The sequence below is a fragment of the Podarcis melisellensis genome (assembly GCF_964234715.1).
Source record: "Podarcis melisellensis genome assembly, chromosome: 17".
Taxonomy (NCBI): Eukaryota; Metazoa; Chordata; class Lepidosauria; order Squamata; family Lacertidae; genus Podarcis; species Podarcis melisellensis.
The window spans coordinates 19,001,859-19,022,589 of record NC_138534.1 but is presented as its reverse complement, the minus strand read 5'-3'; the positions used below and the strand labels follow the sequence as shown (position 1 = coordinate 19,022,589).

The window sequence follows — 20,731 nt, the reverse complement described above, 5'->3', positions numbered from 1 at the left end:
TGCTTATCTCTTTGACATCTGATAGGGTATTCATCCACAGGCAGGGTGCCACTACCAACGTGTCAGTTTGTTGTAAAAGGTAAAGGTAAAGGGACCCTTGACCATTAGGTCCAGTCGTGGCTGACTCTGGGGTTGCAGCGCTCATCTCACTTTATTGGCTGAGGGAGCCAGTGTACAGCTTCTGGGTCATGTGGCCAGCATGACTAAGCCACTTCTGGCAGTGCATGGAAATGCCGTTTACCTTCCCGCTGGAGCGGTACCTATTTATCTACTTGCACTTTGACATGCTTTCGAACTGCTAGGTTGGCAGGAGCAGGGACCGAGCAACGGGAGCTCACCCCGTCCCAGGGATTTGAACCGCCGACCTTCTGATCAGCAAATCCTAGGCTCTGTGGTTTAACCCGCAGAACCACCCGTGTCCCTCTGTTTGTTGTACTTTTGCGCATATACAGTGGACCCTCTGGTTATGAATTTAATTCATTCTGGGGGTCCATGCGCACCCCAAAAGATCCATAACCAGAGGCCTTCTTCTATGCACGCGTGATAGAGTACTTCTGTGCATGCGCACGCGGCAAAGCCCAGAAGAATACACTTCTGGGTTTGCAGCATTCGTAGCCTGAAAGTTACGTAACCAGAGCAGTATGTAACCAGAGGGTGCACTGTGTGTGTGTTTTCTACAGTCCTGTACACAGAATTATGTACACAGAATTATGCACCCCCCACAAAAGAAATAACAAAACTATCTATCATACTGTGTCAAAAAGCTGGCTTCTGTTGCATGAATAAATTATACAAATTGCATCCCCAGTCATGCTTGGATAGCTCAGCCAGTAAGAGCTTGGTGCTGATAAGGTTGCAAATTTGATCTCCATATGGGAAGGCTGCATATTCCTGCATTGCAAGCGGTTGGACTCGATGATTCTTGGGGTACTCTAACTCTATGATTCTATTATTCTTTTTACATTTTTTACTGCTTGAGCAGGCAAAAGCCAGAAAAGGCTTCAAGCGCCACAGGTGGCCCTTGGGATGTGTGCTAGACTGCCCTGATCTGGAGGAGCAGACATTCTTCTTCTCCGCCTTACAGAATCAAGCCAGCCCCTCTAAATCAAATAGGCTGCAGATTCATTTAGTGGTGGGGAATCATACTGCATGTATTCCACCAGTAGATTGCGTGTTGAGTCCCACAATGCCACCCCTCCCAAAAAATTCACACATCACACATCAAATTTTTGTTTAAGGTTTTTGGCATAATTTTGGCCACAACTTTATTCAAATACAAAAAATGGTTGCTTAGGTTATGACTATCTGTCCTTGCCCCAGGGACAGAACTGACTTCCGGATTCCAACGGAAGCCAGCGTGGGAAACAAGTATTGGGTGAGAAAATGAAGCTGGGCCTCAGTGCCTCACTTCTCACCCTCATGTTCCTGTGGGGCTTGCACGGCCCAAGTCCGATGCCAGGGACAAGGACGAAAAGAATGGCAAGTCCCTGGATTCCTTTAACGGAATTCCCTTTCCGCACCACCATTGGAGGGGTAGGCACTTACCCCTCCACCAACCAATTATAACCAATGCCTAACCACCAACCTTACAAGTTGTGACGATTTGCTACGCAGTAGGCAAAAACCAAATGGCACCAGCCAATCAGCCAGATGGCAAAATTCCTACCAAGCCCCTGCACCAAGGCAGACGACCCCATGACAGGCATAGCAAGGTCAAGCGATCAAGAAACACCCCTCCCCCCATTAAAGGGAGGGTGGGCGGGTGATCCGGTGCAAAACAGCCAAGAGGACGCCCAGCGTTGGGCGTCCTGTATTTAAGGACTCTGACCCCTCCTCCAAATTGGCAACAATCAAAACTCCCCAGCAACCCAATTTTAACCACTTGTTGCTTGGGATTTATCCAAATCTGCCCAGCAACAACTGGGTGGCTTGTATCCCCCAACCGCAACACGTGCTCTCTGTTATGGAGAACACGCTTTATCAGAAGAAACCTCTTTAGACACATCCATAATACAGAGACCGAAACAAAATGTGAAGAATTTTTGTCTGGCGTCCCTGTAGAAAACCCATGTAATACAACGACTCATTTCTATATTCGCAGCAGCAAATCCCTAAGGGCAAGTGCATGGAAGGATAAGATGTGTTCGAATTACCTTCCTAAGGAAATGAGGGAGGAAGTTCTTTTCATGCCAGACTTTGTTCTGTGCACGTAAAGGAGCCTTTAGCCGCATGTATAAAGTTAAAGGTAAGCCAAGTCTGTTGGCTCAGCTGTCGAGAGCATCTGATGACTCAAGTCCAGGAAATAGTACACCGTAATAATTGTTTTAAAGATGTCTCAAGACTGTGGGCTTCTCCATTCATCCCTTTTGCCCTGCGGTTTCTAGGCACAGGTTTGCACTTTAAAGCTCTGAGTCCGAGCGTTGCTGTTGGTTGGTTGTTTCCTTGTTTATTTTGCCCTGCGCCTTTCCCTAGGAAAACCTACTCTTTAACACTGTAGCAATTCGGGTTTTCGTGGATTGCTATTTGCTCTGATTCAGTATTAAAGAGTGGGCTTCCACAGGGAAGTTATTATTATCATTTAATTTATTTATGAGATTTATAGACCACCATGGGACGTGGGTGGTGCTGTGGGTTAAACCACAGAGTCTAGGGCTTTGCCGATCAGAAGGTCGGCGGTTCGAATCCCCGTGATAGGGTGAGCTCCCGTTGCTCGGTCTCAGCTCCTGCCAACCTAGCAGTTCGAAAGCACGTCCCCTCCCCCATGTGAAATGAAGACACAGGACACAGTATTTTCCTCGTATCTCCAATAACATTTAATATATTTATGACATTTAAATACCATCATAGTCTTCCAAGGATCTCCTTGGACAAAGAAAGAACCAGTGCACATTAGGGGATACCAGTTTCCACCAACACTAATTATTCTCCCCTGCAAATGCACCCCAGGCTGTATGGATTTATTTTTCCTTACTGGTCTCCAGCACGGAAATCAAGCCCAGCTGAGGGGGCAAAAATAACCAGATGCAGCCCTTTCGGGGGAAGAACTGGCTCGCGTGGGAAATATTAAGTACCCTCTCACTGCCAATTTCCACATACAGAAAACCTCCCCCTGTTCCAAGCCCAACATTCTGTTAACACAGCAAATGAGGGTTTGGAGATACACAGTGGACCACTTGAGAAGCGACTTGCCCTCAAGTTTATTGTGGACATTTATCTAACTCCCCTAAGCAAGGAATTCGGGGCCGACTTGGGTGCATGAGAAGAAACATGACAGTCAAGAAACATTACATGGTCCAGAGAAGAGGAAGCTGAAGGACCTTCTCCTTCCTCTGAGCTTCATTGTGAAGGTTGCAGTTCTTGCATGTCCCCTGCCAAGGACTAATGATTAAGCAGGGGGGGGGGGGATTTTAGCTTTCAAGATCTGCTGAAGTCATTTAGGTGCCATCAGTCATGCCCACATATCAAGTCCTTTTCACACAGACTTTGCTTTTTGTTGCACACTAGACTAAGCCCAACGAGTTCTCTAGTTTCTCTGGATTTTGTAATGTGGAAAGTGTTATGTACTGAAGTTCTCACCCTGGGCCAGCAAAGAGATACCGTAGATAGTTATGCAAATAAGGGATCGAAAGTGACGTTCAGTGATTGGTTAGTTTTAGAAAATTGTTTCAGTTACGTTGTACTGGAGCTCTATATAAGCAGGCTGACTGAACCCTTCAGTTCAGTTCTGGCCTGGCCTGTGAATAAACAAGAGCTGTTTGAAGAATCGCTGTGTCATCTGATATGTTCACCCACAACTTAACAGAAAGCACAGTCCTGCGGATGACCGTGAGTTTCTGAGACTGCCACAGCTTTGTGACACCCACATGCATCATCATAATTGTTACAAAGGCCCCTGTTTAAGACATGCACTTTGTTAAACCATGCAGATTGCGTGTGCGAGGGGGAGCCATTTCCCAATGAGTTACGCGCAGCCATTTATCCTGGCTGACTTCCAAATCATTCAGATAATTGGAAATTTGGATAAATGGGTATGCCAGCCACGCGAGGTTACATTTATACTGCTCTGTGGGGGTGAATACACAGTGAACGCACAGAATGAACTTGTGCAATGTGGTGTTTAGATTAAATCGTCTTTGATTAATTGGGTTCTACCGAGTATACAGTGGCTTGCAAGATTCGCCCATGCCAAATTTCTCGTATGTCCTCTTTCCTCCATCAGTTCCATTGAGCTGTTGTTAGTGTCATCAACCAAACAGAGTTGACGGGTTGGAATATTGCCACTGCAAAGATCATTAATGCTATAATCACTAAAACACAGCACACATGGTCTGAAAATACCTCCGTCTGTTGCATTTCTCTCATTAAGAACTGCACAACAAAGAAATTGATAAAAGAGATGAATGTTCCAAGTTCTCCAAACAAACAAACCCTGCATATGCCACAATTTATTTATATTTATTTTTAAATAACCTACCAAATTACTTACTACCATGACCGCATCTTAAGTGCAATGCTTAATTTTGATAGGAGGGAGAATTAAAGCAGGAGCTGTGTTAAAATATCATAATTCCTTAAGGGGGGGAGCAATGCAAGTTTGGAACATCTGCAGAAGACTTTTAAGGCCTTTAGTCTGTATCTCTTTTGTCATTGTTTATTTAGAATGAGCATTCCAGTACTGCAAACAGATAAACCCTTCTGGTGAAGTGTTGTATTTGTACGATTTTGCAACATAGTGCAGAACAGTCTGTGCATTAGTCGGAGTGAATTAAAGAGATTATTTTGAAGCAGACCGTCCCCATTAGTGGCAGTTTTATAAATTAAGAAATCATTTAAGTGCGGGGGAGGAATGTATCAAGGACATAGTGCTCAGAATTTGAATATTTTGGACATTTAGAAGCAAATAAAAAGGTAAAGGTACCCCTGCCCGTACGGGCCAGTCTTGACAGACTCTGGGGTTGTGCGCCCATCTCACTTAAGAGGCCAGGGGCCAGCGCTGTCCGGAGACACTTCCGGGTCACGTGGCCAGCGTGACATCGCTGCTCTGGCGAGCCAGAGCCGCACACGGAAACGCCGTTTACCTTCCCGCTGGTAAGCGGTCCCTATTTATCTACTTGCACCCGGAGGTGCTTTCGAACTGCTAGGTTGGCAGGCGCTGGGACCGAGCAGCGGGAGCGCACCCCGCCGCAGGGATTCGAACCGCCGACCTTTCGATCGGCAAGTCCTAGGCGCTGAGGCTTTAAGCCACAGCGCTACCTGCGTCCCGTTAGAAGCAAATAAATTGTTGTAAAAGTGCTGCCAACTTCAAATAATAATAATAATAATCTATAGGAAAGTATTAAAAAGAGATGGGCAAGGTTAGTTGGTATACTCATTATCAAATATGGATGATTGTGCACAGGGGAAAGTAGTCACAGCTGGAAGTACCATAAAAATAAAAAAAAATCTTCTTTTTGTAAATGTAGGCATATTTATGTTAAGCCTGAAGAAGAGAGGACTGAGAGCAGTCGTGGTTGGTTGGGTGGTGATCATAGGCTCCAGCTCCTATGGGGCTGGAGACACCTTACTTCACCTCCCCCAAAGTATGGGGGAAAGGAGCTGAGCTCCCTAATTGTGAGGGGCTGAGCGACGCCAGGCCTCTCTGCAGTGGTCCGATGTGGCTTCCGCTTGAGTGCAGGAACTTCCTGCAGCCAATCGGAAGCCCAACCTTGGTTTTTGAATGGTTTCAGGAGTTGAACGGACTCCCAGAATGGATTAAGTTTGATAACCAAGGTACCACTGTAGTCACCAGGGGTCCAACATGGCAGAGTGCCCAAGATGGACCTCAAAATGCTTCCTCCCCAGCTACAGTCAGAAAGTTCTGCCAATGAATATTGGATTGAGGACATGAAGGCTCATTTAGAGAGACAAAAGCCAATGGCTACTGCCTAGAAATTGCTGATTCTGGTTCCACTTATATATTACCCATAAGGTGTGTTTGCTTCTATCTCTGTCATTGTTCTCACAGCATAAAAGGTAAAGGGACCCCTGACCGTTAGGTCCAGTCGCGGACGACTCTGGGGTTGCAGCGCTCATCTTGCTTTACTGGCCAAGGGAACCGGCGTTTGTCTGCAGACAGCTTCCAGGTCATGTGGCCAGCATGACAAAGCTGCTTCTGGCGAACCAGAGCAGTGCATGGAAACACCATTTACCTTCCCGCTGGAGCAGTACCTTTTTATCTACTGGCACTTGACGTGCTTTCGAACTGCAAGGTTGGCTGGAGCTGGGACCGAACAATGGGAGCTCACCCCGTTGCAGGGATTCGAACCACCAGTCTTCTGATTGGCAAATTCTAGGCTCTGTGGTTTAGACCTCAGCACTACCCGCATCTCACAGCATATTCAGTTCTTTTCAGACCGTGTGATTACGTATCATTGCTAATATGATTATGTGGCGTGTTAGTGACGTTATTATTATTATGGATCACTCACCTTCCACTTCCAAAGTTACAGGCTTTGAGTATGCCGTCCCAAGGCTGTTCTTTGCCATACACCAATAGTGACCACTGTCTTCTCTTCGAACATTATGAATCCTCAAGTTGCCTGATTCAAGAATAGCAATCCGAGCATTTTCCTGCCACAAAAAAAAGGCCCAGAGTGAGAAAGGAAGGGATTTGCTTTACACCAGGGCTAAGGAGCTTTCAGACGATGGGTTAATAAGGGTATTTTGAACCCAGAGCCACCACTCACACCTGAAACAGGTTGCTCACCTTTATAACATTTTCTCCTTTGATCCACGATACTGAAGGTTTGGGGTTCCCCATCGTAGTGCATGGAAGAACAGCCTTCAGGCCTTCTATTACTTTCACATTGGAAGGTGGGCGGGTTATTTTGGGTTCTAAAACGAAAAAGGTCAAAATGAGATGGAGATAGCGATAGCTGACACATAATCAAAAGTCAAGTAAGACTATAACAAGGAGGGTGGGGGAGACAACAGCCCTGTTTTACTCTCACTATTTGTGCTATAGGTACATTCACTTTCTTATAGTTCAGAGCAGAAACAAAGCTTTCCCTAAACCCCTGTCAGGGACTGGGCAGGGGAGGAATGGTGGAAATTGCCTCCCCAGGCTGAACCTTCCAGGGAGGAGGAAGAGGGAGACAGTATAGATTTACAACAGGGGTTTGAGGGAGGTCACAGCTCAGAGGCAGATGAGGGAAAAGTTGGGAAATAATGGGAGACAAGGAGGCAGAACCAGAATGGCAGCTGGCTGACATGGTGCCTTTAGAAAGCATTCTAGACCCTCCTTTCCCTTCCTCCCCCACAACAAACAGTCTGTGAGGTGAGTGAGGCTGAGAGACTGCAGAGAAGTGTGACTAGCCCAAGGTCACCCAGCAGCTGCATGTGGAGGAGCGGGAAATCGAACCCGGTTCACCAGATTATGAGGCTACCGCTCTTAACCACTACACTACACTGGCTCACTGTAAGTTATCCTGACTACACATCCCCGAAGTTGGGTGTCTCATGAGGCAACTGCCACAGCTATGAGCAATTCATAACCATGACCCAAATCACAGATGCATCCCAAGGGCAGAAATAGACTGAGACATAGGCTGCATCTACACAGCTATAAAAAAACGCTCCGGGGAAAAAACGTTTTAAAGTTCACAATGGAAAATTTCACAGCGCCATTTCTTTTTCATGTGAGAACAAAGCCAACTATACGTTCAGTATGGCGGGTGTATACTCACTCATTTTCACCTGCAATGCACCACATCTTTCTGCTGGAACCCCTACGCCATTGTTTGCAGTGCAGCAATAGACTCCATCATCACTTTCCTCCACACTCAGAATGGTCAGGAGCTGCCCATTTTTCTCTATGCTATACCGTGTGTCAAAGAACCTGAAAAATACATTTAAGTGCATTAAAGGGGCATTTTAAAAGATGCATGTTGCAGACCTGAGCTTATTCACTTGTTGTGAAATGTGGGCTTATCACATTCACATATGTGAAATAGGCGTACACCTATTTTCTTTTTTTTTCAAAAATGTGTGGAAATTAATGTGCGGCACCAGCAAATACAAACTTAGGGTGGGGAGTAATAACTGGCAGAAAAATAGCTGTGGAGCCTAAGTTGGTTACAAATGCTGGGTGCCTGCTCCTCTCTCTTGCAGTGGCAAGAACCCATGGGGTCCCAGGTAATCACACTGGATCTGTGCTCCTTTGAAGAACTGAAGACATGGCAGAGACCATCGTGACGTGAAGAAAAAATGGTTTATTCACCCAATTCAAAGTGCTGGCTTTGACCTATGAAGCCTTAAACGGCTCAGGACCGCAATACCTCAAGGACCGCCTCTTTCCATGTGAACCTACCTGGTGTTAGGATATTTCCGTTCCACCTTAAAAGGGAGCAGGCTTTGTGAGTCACAGAGTCTGCGTATTTCCTGTTCACAGGATGTTTATGTTTTCTGTTGCTTTCGTTTTTCCCTCTGGGTGCCTGAACACGCTAGCAGGCGGTCATGTTTTTCTTTGTTCTGACCAACGCTGAATAAACTTTCTAAATACTGCTCTCCTGAGTGCAACTTTCGCTGTGTGAATTCTTCTGATAGAGCGTGCATCAGTTCTGGAATGTGGAAGGCTATTTTCTGGAGCTCATGTCGCTAATTGCTGATACTGTATCTACGGGAGGTCGATGGACGTCCGGAGTCCGGAGTCAGCGTGAAGGCAGTGATGGCCTATGTCTCCCTGGCAGTATCCCAACAACCGGACCCTGAGATAGCCCTCTGAGACCCTCCTTCGTGTGCCTCCTCCTCAAGATGTCCGGAGGGTGGCAACACGAGAACGGGGCCTTCTCTGCAATGGCTTCCCGTCTGTGGAATGCTCTTCCCAGGGAAGTTCACCTGGCGCCTTCATTATACAGCTTTAGGCGTCAGGCAAAAACATTGCTTTTTTACCAGGCCTTTGGTTGAACTTATTGAAATCAAATTTCCTTTTAGAATGTGGCTCTTTTTTTTGGGGGGGGGGGTTAATTGGGATATTGTTTTTGGTTTGATGTTATATGTTGTGGTCTTGTTTGTGAACCGCCCTGAGACCTCCGGGTATAGGGCAGTGTATAAATTGAATAAATGAATAAAATATTTATTTTATTTGGAAGGAGTCCAGATCTTACACCATAGACCTTTCAAGAGGTGCTGGTAACCCGCAAAGCAGTGCAGGCACCCTTCAGCCAACCTGCCCAAGATGGCTCTCAGCTCTTCTTCCTCCTTCTTCCTCTCAGCCACCCTTGCTCCCACAGCAGTTACCCTGGCAACCTTCCAAATCCCCACTCTCTGTTCACACCTCAGGGCCATAGCTGTCAACTTTCCCCCCTTTTTAAGGGAAATTCCCTTATTCCGAATAGGATTCCTCAGAAGAAAAGGGAAAAGTTGACAGCTATGCTCAGGGCAAGGGAGAAGGAGTTCTCTCATATTGTTAATGGATTATTCTTTTGATCGATGTAGCTCGGTCATGTTGTTTTGCATAAGCTAGGCCAGGATTTCCTCTGCAGCTTGCATTCTGCTTTCATATCCCAAATAACCCGAATCCTAGCATTTATTAATTTCTAGGATTTAGGGAGGGGTCCCCTCCTTAAATCTCTAACAGTATTTTTGCATCCGTTTTCGCTAACTCATTTGTGGCAATGCGAAAATCTTTTGCCCACATAATTTTTACCTGATGGGAATGTTATTGCGAGTCCATGTGATCTCTGCCTGAGGATAAGCCTCGACTACACACTCAAAGATGGCCACCTCTTCAACTTGGGCATCCACTGTTTCAAGAGAAGCGGTGATGATGGGCGCTGCAAACAGAAGGAGGAAAACGAAAGATGGCTTAAGAACACTAGTAACGTTCATGGTAGACTCTAGTTGTTGTTTAGTTGTTTAGTCATGTCCGACTCTTCATGAACCCATCGACCACAGCACACCAGGCACTCCTGTCTTCTTCTGGTAGACTCTTGAGTTCACTCAAAAGAGATATACCTGTCTTTTATGCACAAAGCAAGCCCTCAGGGCAAATTAGAAGACAAAACCAGTTACACCCAACTGAAAGTTATCAAGATGAAGGACAAAGAAGAGACAATCAGGTAATTTGGGATGAGGGAGAAATTCCATTCAGTTCAGTTTTAAAGGCAATCCTACCCAGCGCACACTTTACAAAGCAATGTATGAACTGAAAGACAGCCATCCTTCAAAAACCACACTTCTCTGAAACTGGCACTCCTCCAAATTTTGCAATGCCATTCTCAGTTAATTGCTGATGTGTGCAAAACCAAAAATGGTGGAAATGAGCAAGACCTCATTTAAAAAATATTAAGTGTAGAAGATGAATCTACTGCGGCAGAAGATGCCTCCTAGGCCTAGGCCATTTAGAACTTCAGAGATAAGAAGTGGCATCAGCATTTTGATGCAAACATCTCCTAATAATCCATTTTATGCTGTTTTGACTAATAATATGCACATTTTTTTTGCCTAGTGTTTTTCCCTAATACGATGCGCTCCAGTGATATTTCCTTGAATGTGGGCAATTTTATGTAAACCTTCCTGTGTTTACATTATTTGGTCAGAGAACTGCAGCAGAAAATTAGGAGAATTTCTTACTTGACAGGTAGTTGTATTCCATTTTGCAAGGTTCGAATGAGGTACGTTCTCGTTAAAATGCAAACAAAGTTGACTTTCTCCCCCCTTTCCCAAATACAGGGCGTACTTCGCTTCTTTTTCTTTGGAGGTGTAGCAGATTTTGTGATACAGCTGACAAATACATATATATATATATATATATATATATATATATATATATATATATATATATGCAGGTTTTGGTGTCCTCGGGTGTCTTCCCGTGTAAAAGTTGGGGTGTCTAGGCGACGTTTCGACGAGGTCTCACTCGTCATCTTCAGGCTGGTGCTTTCGGCTTCTTGTTATCTGTTCCCTGGCACGCACTCAAATGGGTCTAGTAACATGCTGGTTTGGGTCTCCAGCTTTCACCTGAGATCCCACTAATGAAATCCTTAGTAATGAGTGCTAAATTGTGGGTGAACATAACAGACGACACAGCGATTCTTCAAACAGCTCTTGTTTATTCACAGGCCAGAACCGAACTGAACTGAAGGGTTCAGCCAGCCTGCTTATATAGAGCTCCAGTACAACATAAGTGTAACAACTTTCTGTAACTATCCAATCACTGAACGTCACTTTTGATCCCTTATTTGCATATGTGGACCTGAGTGAAAACTATCTACAGTATTCCCCTGCTGGCCCAGGGTGAGAACTTCAGTACATAACAATGAGGATTTGTTTTTAAAGATTGCCACTAAAAAAGTAACATATGAATATAGCAGGCTGTTCGTTGAAGGAAAACTATATGAAAATGATGTACCGTTGGTACCTAACACCGAGTAAAATTGTGAAAATGTATAGAACTAGTTCAAATCTGTGTTGGAAATGTAAAGGGAAAGAGGGTACCTTTTACCATATGTGGTGGTCTTGTGTAATGGTAAAAGGCTTCTGGGAAATGATATACAATGAGTTAAAGAAAATGTTTAAGAAAACTTTTGTTTAATTGGACTCCTTGGCAGGTTTTGAATAAACATACACAAATTTATTGAGGGTTAACATAGTAGATAGATAATATAAGGATGTATACAATTTTATAATATGCAGAAGTTAAAATGGGATGAGAAATCAGAAAGAGGAGCTGAGGGAAGTCGTAGGGAGGAGGGTTTGTTGGGGAGGGGGGAGGGGGAAAAGGGGGGTCACCCTCCCCCTTGAAAGTTCTTTTCTGGCTTGGATTGTAATCCAAGCTGGAGAACTCCCTTCCCCTTTGACTGTACCTTCTCCTCCCACCCATTTATTTATGCAATGGCAGGAGGTCTGCCTCTTCCTGTCTCCCTGCCACCATCAAAAATGAGAGCGAGTGGGCAGAAAGGGAGAAGAGAGACACTTCTTTGCTGCCACCGTCATCACCAAAGTATCAGCTGACAATACAGCAGCAGTCAGGGAAGGGTGTTTCAGGGCACACTTGGTGAGGAAGCCAGATCCTGCCACAATCCTGATGAACATCCTTTAGAAACAAGATGTCATCTGAAGTGGGTTTGGAAATGCCTTGAAACTGACTGAGCAATTTTGGAATTTATTTATTATTTTGGGGGATGGTTGCTTGGTTTTCTAAGCACCACTCAGAATCAAGCAGGGGTTGGGGTAGGTGAGATCGACCCACCGCTACTCAGGTTTTCAGCCATAGGGTACGGATCACATGATGGTAAGAGGAAGGATCCTCTGGGATCCTTGCGGTCCTTGAGATCCAGACCTTCCAAGTGTCCTTATTTTCCAGGGACAGTCCCAGATTTACAGAAACCGTCTCACTTTCTGATCTGATCCTAGAATGTCCTTTTCCCTTAGGACGTCCCAATTTTCATCAATGTTAGAGAGTATGGAGTTACGCAGCCCCCAAGCCAAGGAGATATGTAACTATTCAACCTTCAGAAGACATCTGAAGCAGCCATGCAGGGGGAACTGGTTTTTTTACTGTTTAATGATTTATTATGTTTTTATATATGTTGAAAGCCTCCCAGAGTGGCTGGGGCAACCCATTTAGATGGGTGGGGGTGTTATTATTATTATTATTATTATTATTATTATTATTATTCTATTACAAATACCTCAGGTTACAAATACCACTGGTTACAAATACCTCAGGTTACAAACTCCGCTAACCTGGAAGAGTTACCTCGAGTTGAGAACTTTGCCCCAAGATGAGAATGGAAATCGTGTGCCAGCGGCACAGCAGTAGCAAGAGGCCCTATTAGCAAAAGCATGCCTCTAGTTACGAACGGTTTCAGGTTAAGAACGGACCTCCAGAATGAATTAAGTTTGTAAGTAGAGGTACCACTGTATTATTATTACAGTCAAACTTGAACGCCTCCGTTGCCAAACGTTTCAGTTCCCGAACCCCGAAAAGCCAGAAATAAGTGTTCCAGTTTTCAAACATTCCTCAGAACTCGAAGGTCTGATGCTGCTTCTGCAACCAATCGGAAGCCGTGCCTTGGAACTCAAACATTTTGGAAGTCGAACGGTCTTCCGGAATGGATTACTGGTTCCGAGGTCTGACTGTATTGTTATTATTATTATGGAATAGGATGTTCCTATTTTCATTGGATAAATGTTGGAGGGTATGTGGGATTTTCTCACTGGAGCTCTGTACTGTGCCAATTTTTTGCAAAAAAGACATTCCTAGGCTTTTCTTGACAGCTTGTTTATATCTTAAAAGTCTCGTGTGACACATGATGATCCACATAAGCCTGACATCCTTTTGCTTTCTCAAAAAATAATAATAATAATCAAGTGTGGGTGTTTCTCTGAGAGATCACGATTCCTTCGTGCAGAGTTAAGGAAAGAATGCCATCCATTTTGGGGGGTTGCATCCAGCTACTAAATCATTTCCACACTCAAAGTGGATTTTCTCCTCTGCTGTACCCATGGAAGTTGTTCCTTATGCACAACGATTTAGCTGGATACAACTCTTTCTTTCTTTGCGCTTAGACGACAAAAACTGCCATGGCACCAGTTTTCGTGGGCCAGGCAGCTAATTAGGAGCTAATGTTTTCAACTTGTGACTCAGCCTGTTCTATTTACAAAAGCTGTTGACAGCATTATGCAGTTGGATTGCGGGCACAATCTTACCGCCAGTATTTTAATTAAGTTCAGGCAAACACTTCTTTGAAATATTTGTGTAAATCTTCCTCCCAGCACATTTTTCCCCCTCCCACCACCATGTGAAAAATAATTTATAAGTAGCGTTCATCCTGAACTGATAAAAACTGTTTGCACAACCCGTGGTCTTAGCGGCCAACCTCTGTGTTATGTGCAATTGAGTATCTGCTTCATCCAGTGCTTTGGGGAATTTTTAAATGAAAATAATAGCTTGGCAGGCAGTAACCAAGAGCAGAATAGTGGCTGCTAACTCTTTCCCTTTCTGCTATAGGTAAAGGTAAAGGGACCCCTGACCATTAGGTCCAGTCATGACCAACTCTGGGGTTGTGGCGCTCATCTTGCTTTACAGGCCGAGGGAGCTGGCGTACAACTTCCAGGTCATGTGGCCAGCATGACTAAGCCGCTTCTGGCAAACCAGAGCAGTGCACGGAAACGCCTTTTACCTTCCCTCCGAAGCGGTACCTATTTTTCTACTTGCACTTTGACGTGCTTTTGAACTGCTAGGTTGGCAGGAGCAGGGACCGAGCAGCGGGCACTCACCCCCTTGTGGGGATTCGAACCGCCGACCTTCTGATTGGCAAGCCCTAGGCTCTGTGGTTTAACCCACAGCGCCACCTGCATCCCCTTTCTGCTATATGTCCACCCAAAAGTTCACCTCTCAATCTGCTTTCTCAGCTAAGTAGGGAAAGGTACAGGCTCTCCAAATTTCTCTCTCACAGAGAGAAAGCCATGGGGAGTCGAATATGGGGACGGTGTTGAACAGACAAAGCGGGTTCTCCTTCACGGAGAGCACGTGTTGTGGTGGGAGCAACCATGACATCCCCTGTTGCTGAGCAGGTTAGTTTGGATGGCCACAAATTTGATTGGACACCTTCAGTTGTTGCTGGGGAAAATTTATTGTTGAAATTTTATTTGATTGATGTGGGTGCTATATATGTTCCCTGCACGCAGCGATGAGCTTCCTCTTTTCGCTGCACACATCGGATTACCGCCCACCCTCCCTTTATTTAGGGTTTGTTCACGCTGACCTTGCTATGCCTGTCATGGGGTCGTCTGCTTTGGGGCAGGGGCCTGGTAGGAATTTTACCATTTGGCTGATTGGCTGGTGCCATTTGGGTTTTGCCTACTGCATAGCAAATCATCACAACTTGTAAGGCTGAGGTTAAAGGTACAGTAAAGGTAAAGGGACCCCTGACCATTAGGTCCAGTCATGACCAACTCTGGGGTTGCGGCGCTCATCTCGCTTTAATGGCCGAGGGAGCCGGCGTACAGCTTCTGGGTCATGACTAAGCTGCTTCTGGCGAACCAGAGCAGCGCAAGGAAATGCCGCTTACCTTCCGGCCGGAGCGGCACCTATTTATCTACTTGCACTTTGGCGTGCTTTTGAACTGCTAAGTTGGCAGGAGAAGGGACTGAGCAATGGGAGCTCACCCCATCCCGGGGATTTGAACTGCCAACCTTCTGATCAGCAAGTCCTAGGCTCTGTGGTTTAACCCACAGCGCCACCCGCGTCCCTACAAGGTTGTGGTTAGGCATTGGTTAATTTTTGGTTGGTGGAGGGCGTACGGTTGGCTGTGCCTGCCCCTCCAATGCTGCTGCTGCAATGGTATTCCATTAAAGGAATCCAGGGGCTCGCTATGCTTTTGTCCGAACCCCTGCCAAGGGGCTAAGGCCATGCAAGAGCCCCTGGGAGCATTTGGGGAGAGGGGAGAGCCTGGCGCCCAGCTCTACGATCTCCCCCAAAATGTTCTCCCTTACTGACTTCCTCAGGGGTGCGGTTGTCAGTTCTGTTCCGACCTCCAAGTGGTAACAGATAGTTGCTAACCAATGCCTAAGCAACCACTCAAATACTGTAATACAATAAAGTTGTGGCCAAAATTATGCCAAAAACCAAAACAAAAAGGATGTGTGAACCGTGTTTTTATTCGGGGGTGTCTTGGGAGTCCTCGACATGCAAAAGTTGCTGAACAGACAGAAAGTTAAGCAGCCTTCTTTTCTACAACTTGCCCTCCTTCTTCAATGTAAACCTCTCTCAGAGTTGCCTTTTTAAAAAAAGAGAACAATGGGGGAAGGATCACCAAACTTCCAGAAATGTGTCACTTGGGCCCTAAACAGATCTGTAAAATGTCAGCTGAAGTCATTGTTTACAAACTGAAGTCTGAAAATTAAAAACTGAAGTCCGTCAAAGTTTAAACTGGATCATGCACCATAGAGGTATGACACTCTATGCAAATGCATATATTTAAGAGATATAGTTACACACCTTCAAATGCATAGGTAGATATAAAACATACCATATTTTTCCATGCATAAGACTAGGCATTTTACCCAAAAACTTGGTTTAAAATTGGGGCTTGTCTTATACATGGGTAGTGCTGAGGGGGTGTTTTCTTAATTTGGAGTCCCCAGAATAGGAGGCGTCTTATACATGGGGGTGTCTTATACATGGAAAAATACGGTATAAAGCAGGAATAAGTCCAACTAAAATTGAATGCTGTTAACTGTTCACAAGGCTGCAATGAATATTTGGATCTGTGTGTATGAAACACATATAGCTGTATGAGAAGATCTGTCTAGCAATCTGTATTTCAGTGAATCTTTTAAAGTGTGTTTTCTCTCTGAATGTGATTTCTATATGGGCTTTCAGAATAAATATTTGACGTGTTTTGTTTTGTTTTTAGCTGAATCATGCAAGGAGTGCCAAAGTCAGTGGATAAACAGATGAGGCTACAGTCTCGTGCAAACTTAACTACAGGAAAGCCCTATTGAACACAGTAGGGCTTACAAACACACAGAGAATTGCACTGTTAAATTCTAATCCACACCTTGGTCTGGGAGATACAAATCACATCAGTTAACTTGCACTGAATGGGCAAAGATCAAATTCCTCAAGCATCCCTATATCTTCCTATCTCGCACACTTCTGAAGATTTATTTCATGCAGCCCGATGGTCTTATCTATTTACTTACAAGTCGCACAGAGTTCAGTGGGACTTAGTCTCAAAGCATTGCTAGCTGGAGCGTATTCCAGCTCACAGCACAGGAAAAAGGTTTCTGTCTTATCACTTGTGTTTAACATGATACGGAGGATAAGCAGCCTTCCCACGCAAACAGCCCAGAGAAATTCCTTCCTCCATCACAGCGCCACTGATACGGCAGTTTTGTAAACACAAAAGAGACACCGGTTCTCCTTCGAAGGCAATCACAGGTACAGTGCTGGGAGAAAGAAGTTCCCTCGTGCAAATTCTGCGGCTTGTATCTCGATCACAGGCTTCGGAGCAAGTATAAAACTGGGGGCAAAGAAAATAGAAGATGGACATTAGTTTACACCAACCTTTAGGAGATTTCTCAGCCAGGCTGAAGGCCGCAAGAGTGAAGAAATGGACCAGTGGAATGTTGAAAGCGTCTTTCATGATTAATCCAGGAGGGAGAAAGGGATACGTCTCCTTCAGCCAAAGGCAGGCATATTCCTTCGTGACGGCTTCCCGTTGAAGCACGGCTTACTGCAACGTCCCTCTCAGCCACTGTCCCTGCTGTGGGTACTAAGTATAATCAGGAATCCTCGCACTTGCTTGCAGTGATGGACAGGACCAGCTGCTGTGCTTCCACTTAGGTCAGTATCAAAACGTGGGGCTCATGAAACAAGAGAACACAAATCCCTTTAGAATTCCTTCTAAGCAAACATTCGGCAGCAGACAATGCCCTCGATGCCTTTCTAATATAATAGCTGGAGCCAGGGCGACAGAAAATGCCCGGCCTCTGCTGTGGCCAAGAGCCAACAAACGCAGCGTTCTTCTTTCACGTTTCATTTGTATTTATTAAATTTGTATACCGCCTTTCACGGTGCTGTTTTTTTTTCTAGAAAAAGAGGTGCCGGAACGCGCCCTTGTTCTCTTAGAAGGGCAATGGCGCCCACCTGAGAGGTGCCAGAACTGAATTCCGGCAAGTTTTGGCTGAACAAAAAGGAAAAAGTCTCAGCCTTTCATCTAGGGCAGTTCTCAACATGAAAATGCAAAACGAGAACACGAAATACATAATGAAAGAAAAACAGACCCATAACTCATAAAAGGTAAAGGGAGCCCTGACCATTAGGTCCAGTCATGGCCGACTCTGGGGTTGCGGCGCTCATCTCGCTTTATTGGCCGAGGGAGCCGGCGTACAGCTTCCGGGTCATGTGGCCAGCATGACTAAGCTGCTTCTGGCAAACCAGAGCAGAGCACGGAAACGCCTTTTACCTTCCCGCCGGAGCAGTACCTATTTATCTACTTGCACTTTGACGTGCTTTCGAAATGCTAGGTTGGCAGGAGCTGGGACCGAGCAACAGGAGCTCACCCTGTCATGGGGATTCAAACCACCAACCTTCTGATCGGCAAGCCCTAGGCTCTATGGTTTAACCCACAGCGCCACCCGTGCAGATTTAAAAGGCTGTTAATCAGTCATAGGCCTGGTTACAGAGAAACATTTTTGCCTGGCGCCTAAAAATATGGCACCAGGTGAGCCTCCTTGGGGAGAGCATTCCACAAATGGGGAGCCACTGCAGAAAAGGCCCTCTCTCGTGGTGCCACCTTACTTACGCAGAGGCAGAATAGAGTGCATACTCTCCAACATTACTCTGATTAAAATAAAGAAGTCCCATTCCACAATGATAATTTTACTGTTCATACCCCACACGTCTAACTGGGTTGCCCAAGCAACTCTGGGCAGCTTCCAACATATATAAAACATGAAACTTTTTTTTAAAAAACCTTCCTTCCCTATACAGAATTGTCTTCAGATGACTTGGGGGTCGGATAACCAGTCAGCCAGTGTGGTGTAGTGGTTAAGAGTGGTAGTCTTGTAATCTGGGGAACTGGGTTCGCGTCTCCGCTCCTCCACATGCAGCTGCTGGGTGACCTTGGGCTAGTCACTTGACGTCTCTCAGCCCCACTCATTTCACAGAGTGTTTGTTGTGGGGGAGGAAGGGAAAGGAGAAGGTTAGCCGCTTTGAGACTCCTTCAGGTAGTGATAAAGCGGGATATCAAATCCAAACTCTTCTTCTCCTCTTCTTCATACCCTCCAACATTTCTCCAGTGAAAACAGGGACATCCTAATGAAAAGTGGGACATTCCAGGATCAAATCAGAAACTGGAACGGCTTCTCTAAATCAGGGACATCCCTGGAAAATAGGGACACTTGACGGGTCTAAGAGTGGTGTTCTGACCAAGGCAGAATAGAATGGTATTAGTGGTACTATTACTTCCCTTGAAACTATACTTCTGTTGAAGCATTGGCTTTTTTTGCTGCTGCATCACACTGTTGACTTTTGTTAAGCTTGTGGTCCATCAAGACCCCTAGAACCTTTTCACATGTACTGCTAGTAAGCCAGATGTCCCCCATCTTATATTTGTGCAGCTGGTTCTTCCGGTCTAAGTGCAAAACCTTACATTTTTCCCAGTTGAAATTCATTTTCTTAGCTTGGGCCCAGTTTTCCCATCTGTTAAGATCATTTTGAATTCTGATTCTGTCTTCTGCAACATTAGCTACCCCTCCCAGTTTGGCAGAACCCTGCGGCACCCCAATTGTCACTTTTTCCAGGATGATGAGGAACCATGAATAAGCACTCTTTGGGTTCCGCCAGTCAAGCAGCTACAAATCTGCCTAACAGTTACCTCGTTCAACCCACATTTTACCAGCTTCCTCGCAAGAATAGCGTGGGGGAATTCGTCAAGAGCTTTACTGAAATCAAGATACACTATGTCCACAGCATTCCCTTGATCCACCAAGCTTGTAACTCCATCCCCCAACCCAAAAAAGAGAAATGAGTCATGGAACTAGAAGATCGATAGCTGTAAAAAACAACAACTGCTGGTCAGAAACTGCTGCCCAGGGAGCAAGAGCATATTTTGTTATTATGCCAGCAACAGTCATACAAACTGAGATAACTCAGGTCCGCTATACAGTGGTACCTCGGTTCTCAAACGAAATCCATTCCAGAAGCCCATTCAGCTTCCAAAATGCTTGAAAACCCAGGCACAGCTTCTCATTGGTTGCAAGAGCGTCTTGCACTCAGCAGAAGCTGCATCGCATGTTCGGGTTCCGAAAAACGTTCGAAAACTGAAGCATTTACTTCCGGGTTTTTGGCATTCGGGAACTGAAATGTACGACAACAGAGCCATTCAGGAACTGAAGTTCCACTGTAATCTGAGGTTGAAATTCTGCAAAACTCATTTTCAGTGAGGGCAATACACAAGTGCTTGTTTCACTCACTGTTTATGGAGCATGTACATGACACCATCATCCAATTGTTGTCATCCTCTGACTTCCTCATGCTTTCTCAGAGTACAAAAACCCAAATTTTGCCCCTTATTTCTCAGAATAGTAGTGCAATCATCACAGTTGTGGGTGGTTCTTAACAATACATTTCTTTATTTTTAAAACTGTGATTTTGAGGTGTGCAGAAGCTTTAGGATGGGCATAGGCAAACTCAGCCCTCCAGATGTTTTGGGACTACAACTCCCATCATCCCAGAACACTGGTCCTGTTAGCTAGGGATGATGGGAGTTGTAGTCCCAAAAGTTGTAGTCCCAAGTTTGCCTATGCCTGCTTTAGGAAGACAGGGGTGTCAGAGAATTATGTCAAAAGTGGTGATGAGAGTGAAAATTGCCAATGTTTGCTTATTCTTCATCCCATGTGCAGAACTCAATCCAGTGACTACGATTGACATTTGCTGTTGTTGTTGCTTTGAGTCTGCAAATGATATATAACTGATTACATTTTGCCCCCATTTGCCTTGCGCTTGGTGAAGACCTTTTTATTTCAGAAGGCATTTAAAATAAGTTCCCCTCGCTGCCGCTGCCACCGCCTGATTTTATCTCAAATGTATATTTGGTGCAACCTTCTAAGCCACAGAGCCCAGGACTTGCTGATCAGAAGGTCAGTGGTTTGAATCCCTGCCACAGGGTGAGCTCCCATTGCTCAGTCCCTGCTCCTGCCCACCTAGCAGTTCAAAAGTACGTCAAAGTGCAAGTAG

At 45.2% G+C, this 20,731-nt stretch overlaps 1 protein-coding gene across 1 annotated transcript in view; it reads right to left on the bottom strand.

Moving 5' to 3' along the window:
- MUSK (muscle associated receptor tyrosine kinase) overlaps positions 1-17,372 on the bottom strand; it is a 54,884-nt gene extending 37,512 nt beyond the window's left edge. The window contains exons 1-5 of the mRNA XM_081893558.1: positions 17,057-17,372; positions 9,686-9,812; positions 7,725-7,876; positions 6,746-6,873; positions 6,468-6,609 (exon numbers count right to left, since the gene is read on the bottom strand). Coding sequence (XP_081749684.1) covers positions 6,468-6,609; positions 6,746-6,873; positions 7,725-7,876; positions 9,686-9,812; positions 17,057-17,135 — 628 coding nt within the window. The 5' untranslated portion in view covers positions 17,136-17,372. The remainder of the gene's footprint in view (positions 1-6,467; positions 6,610-6,745; positions 6,874-7,724; positions 7,877-9,685; positions 9,813-17,056) is intronic.
- Between the last annotated feature and the right edge of the window lie 3,359 nt (positions 17,373-20,731).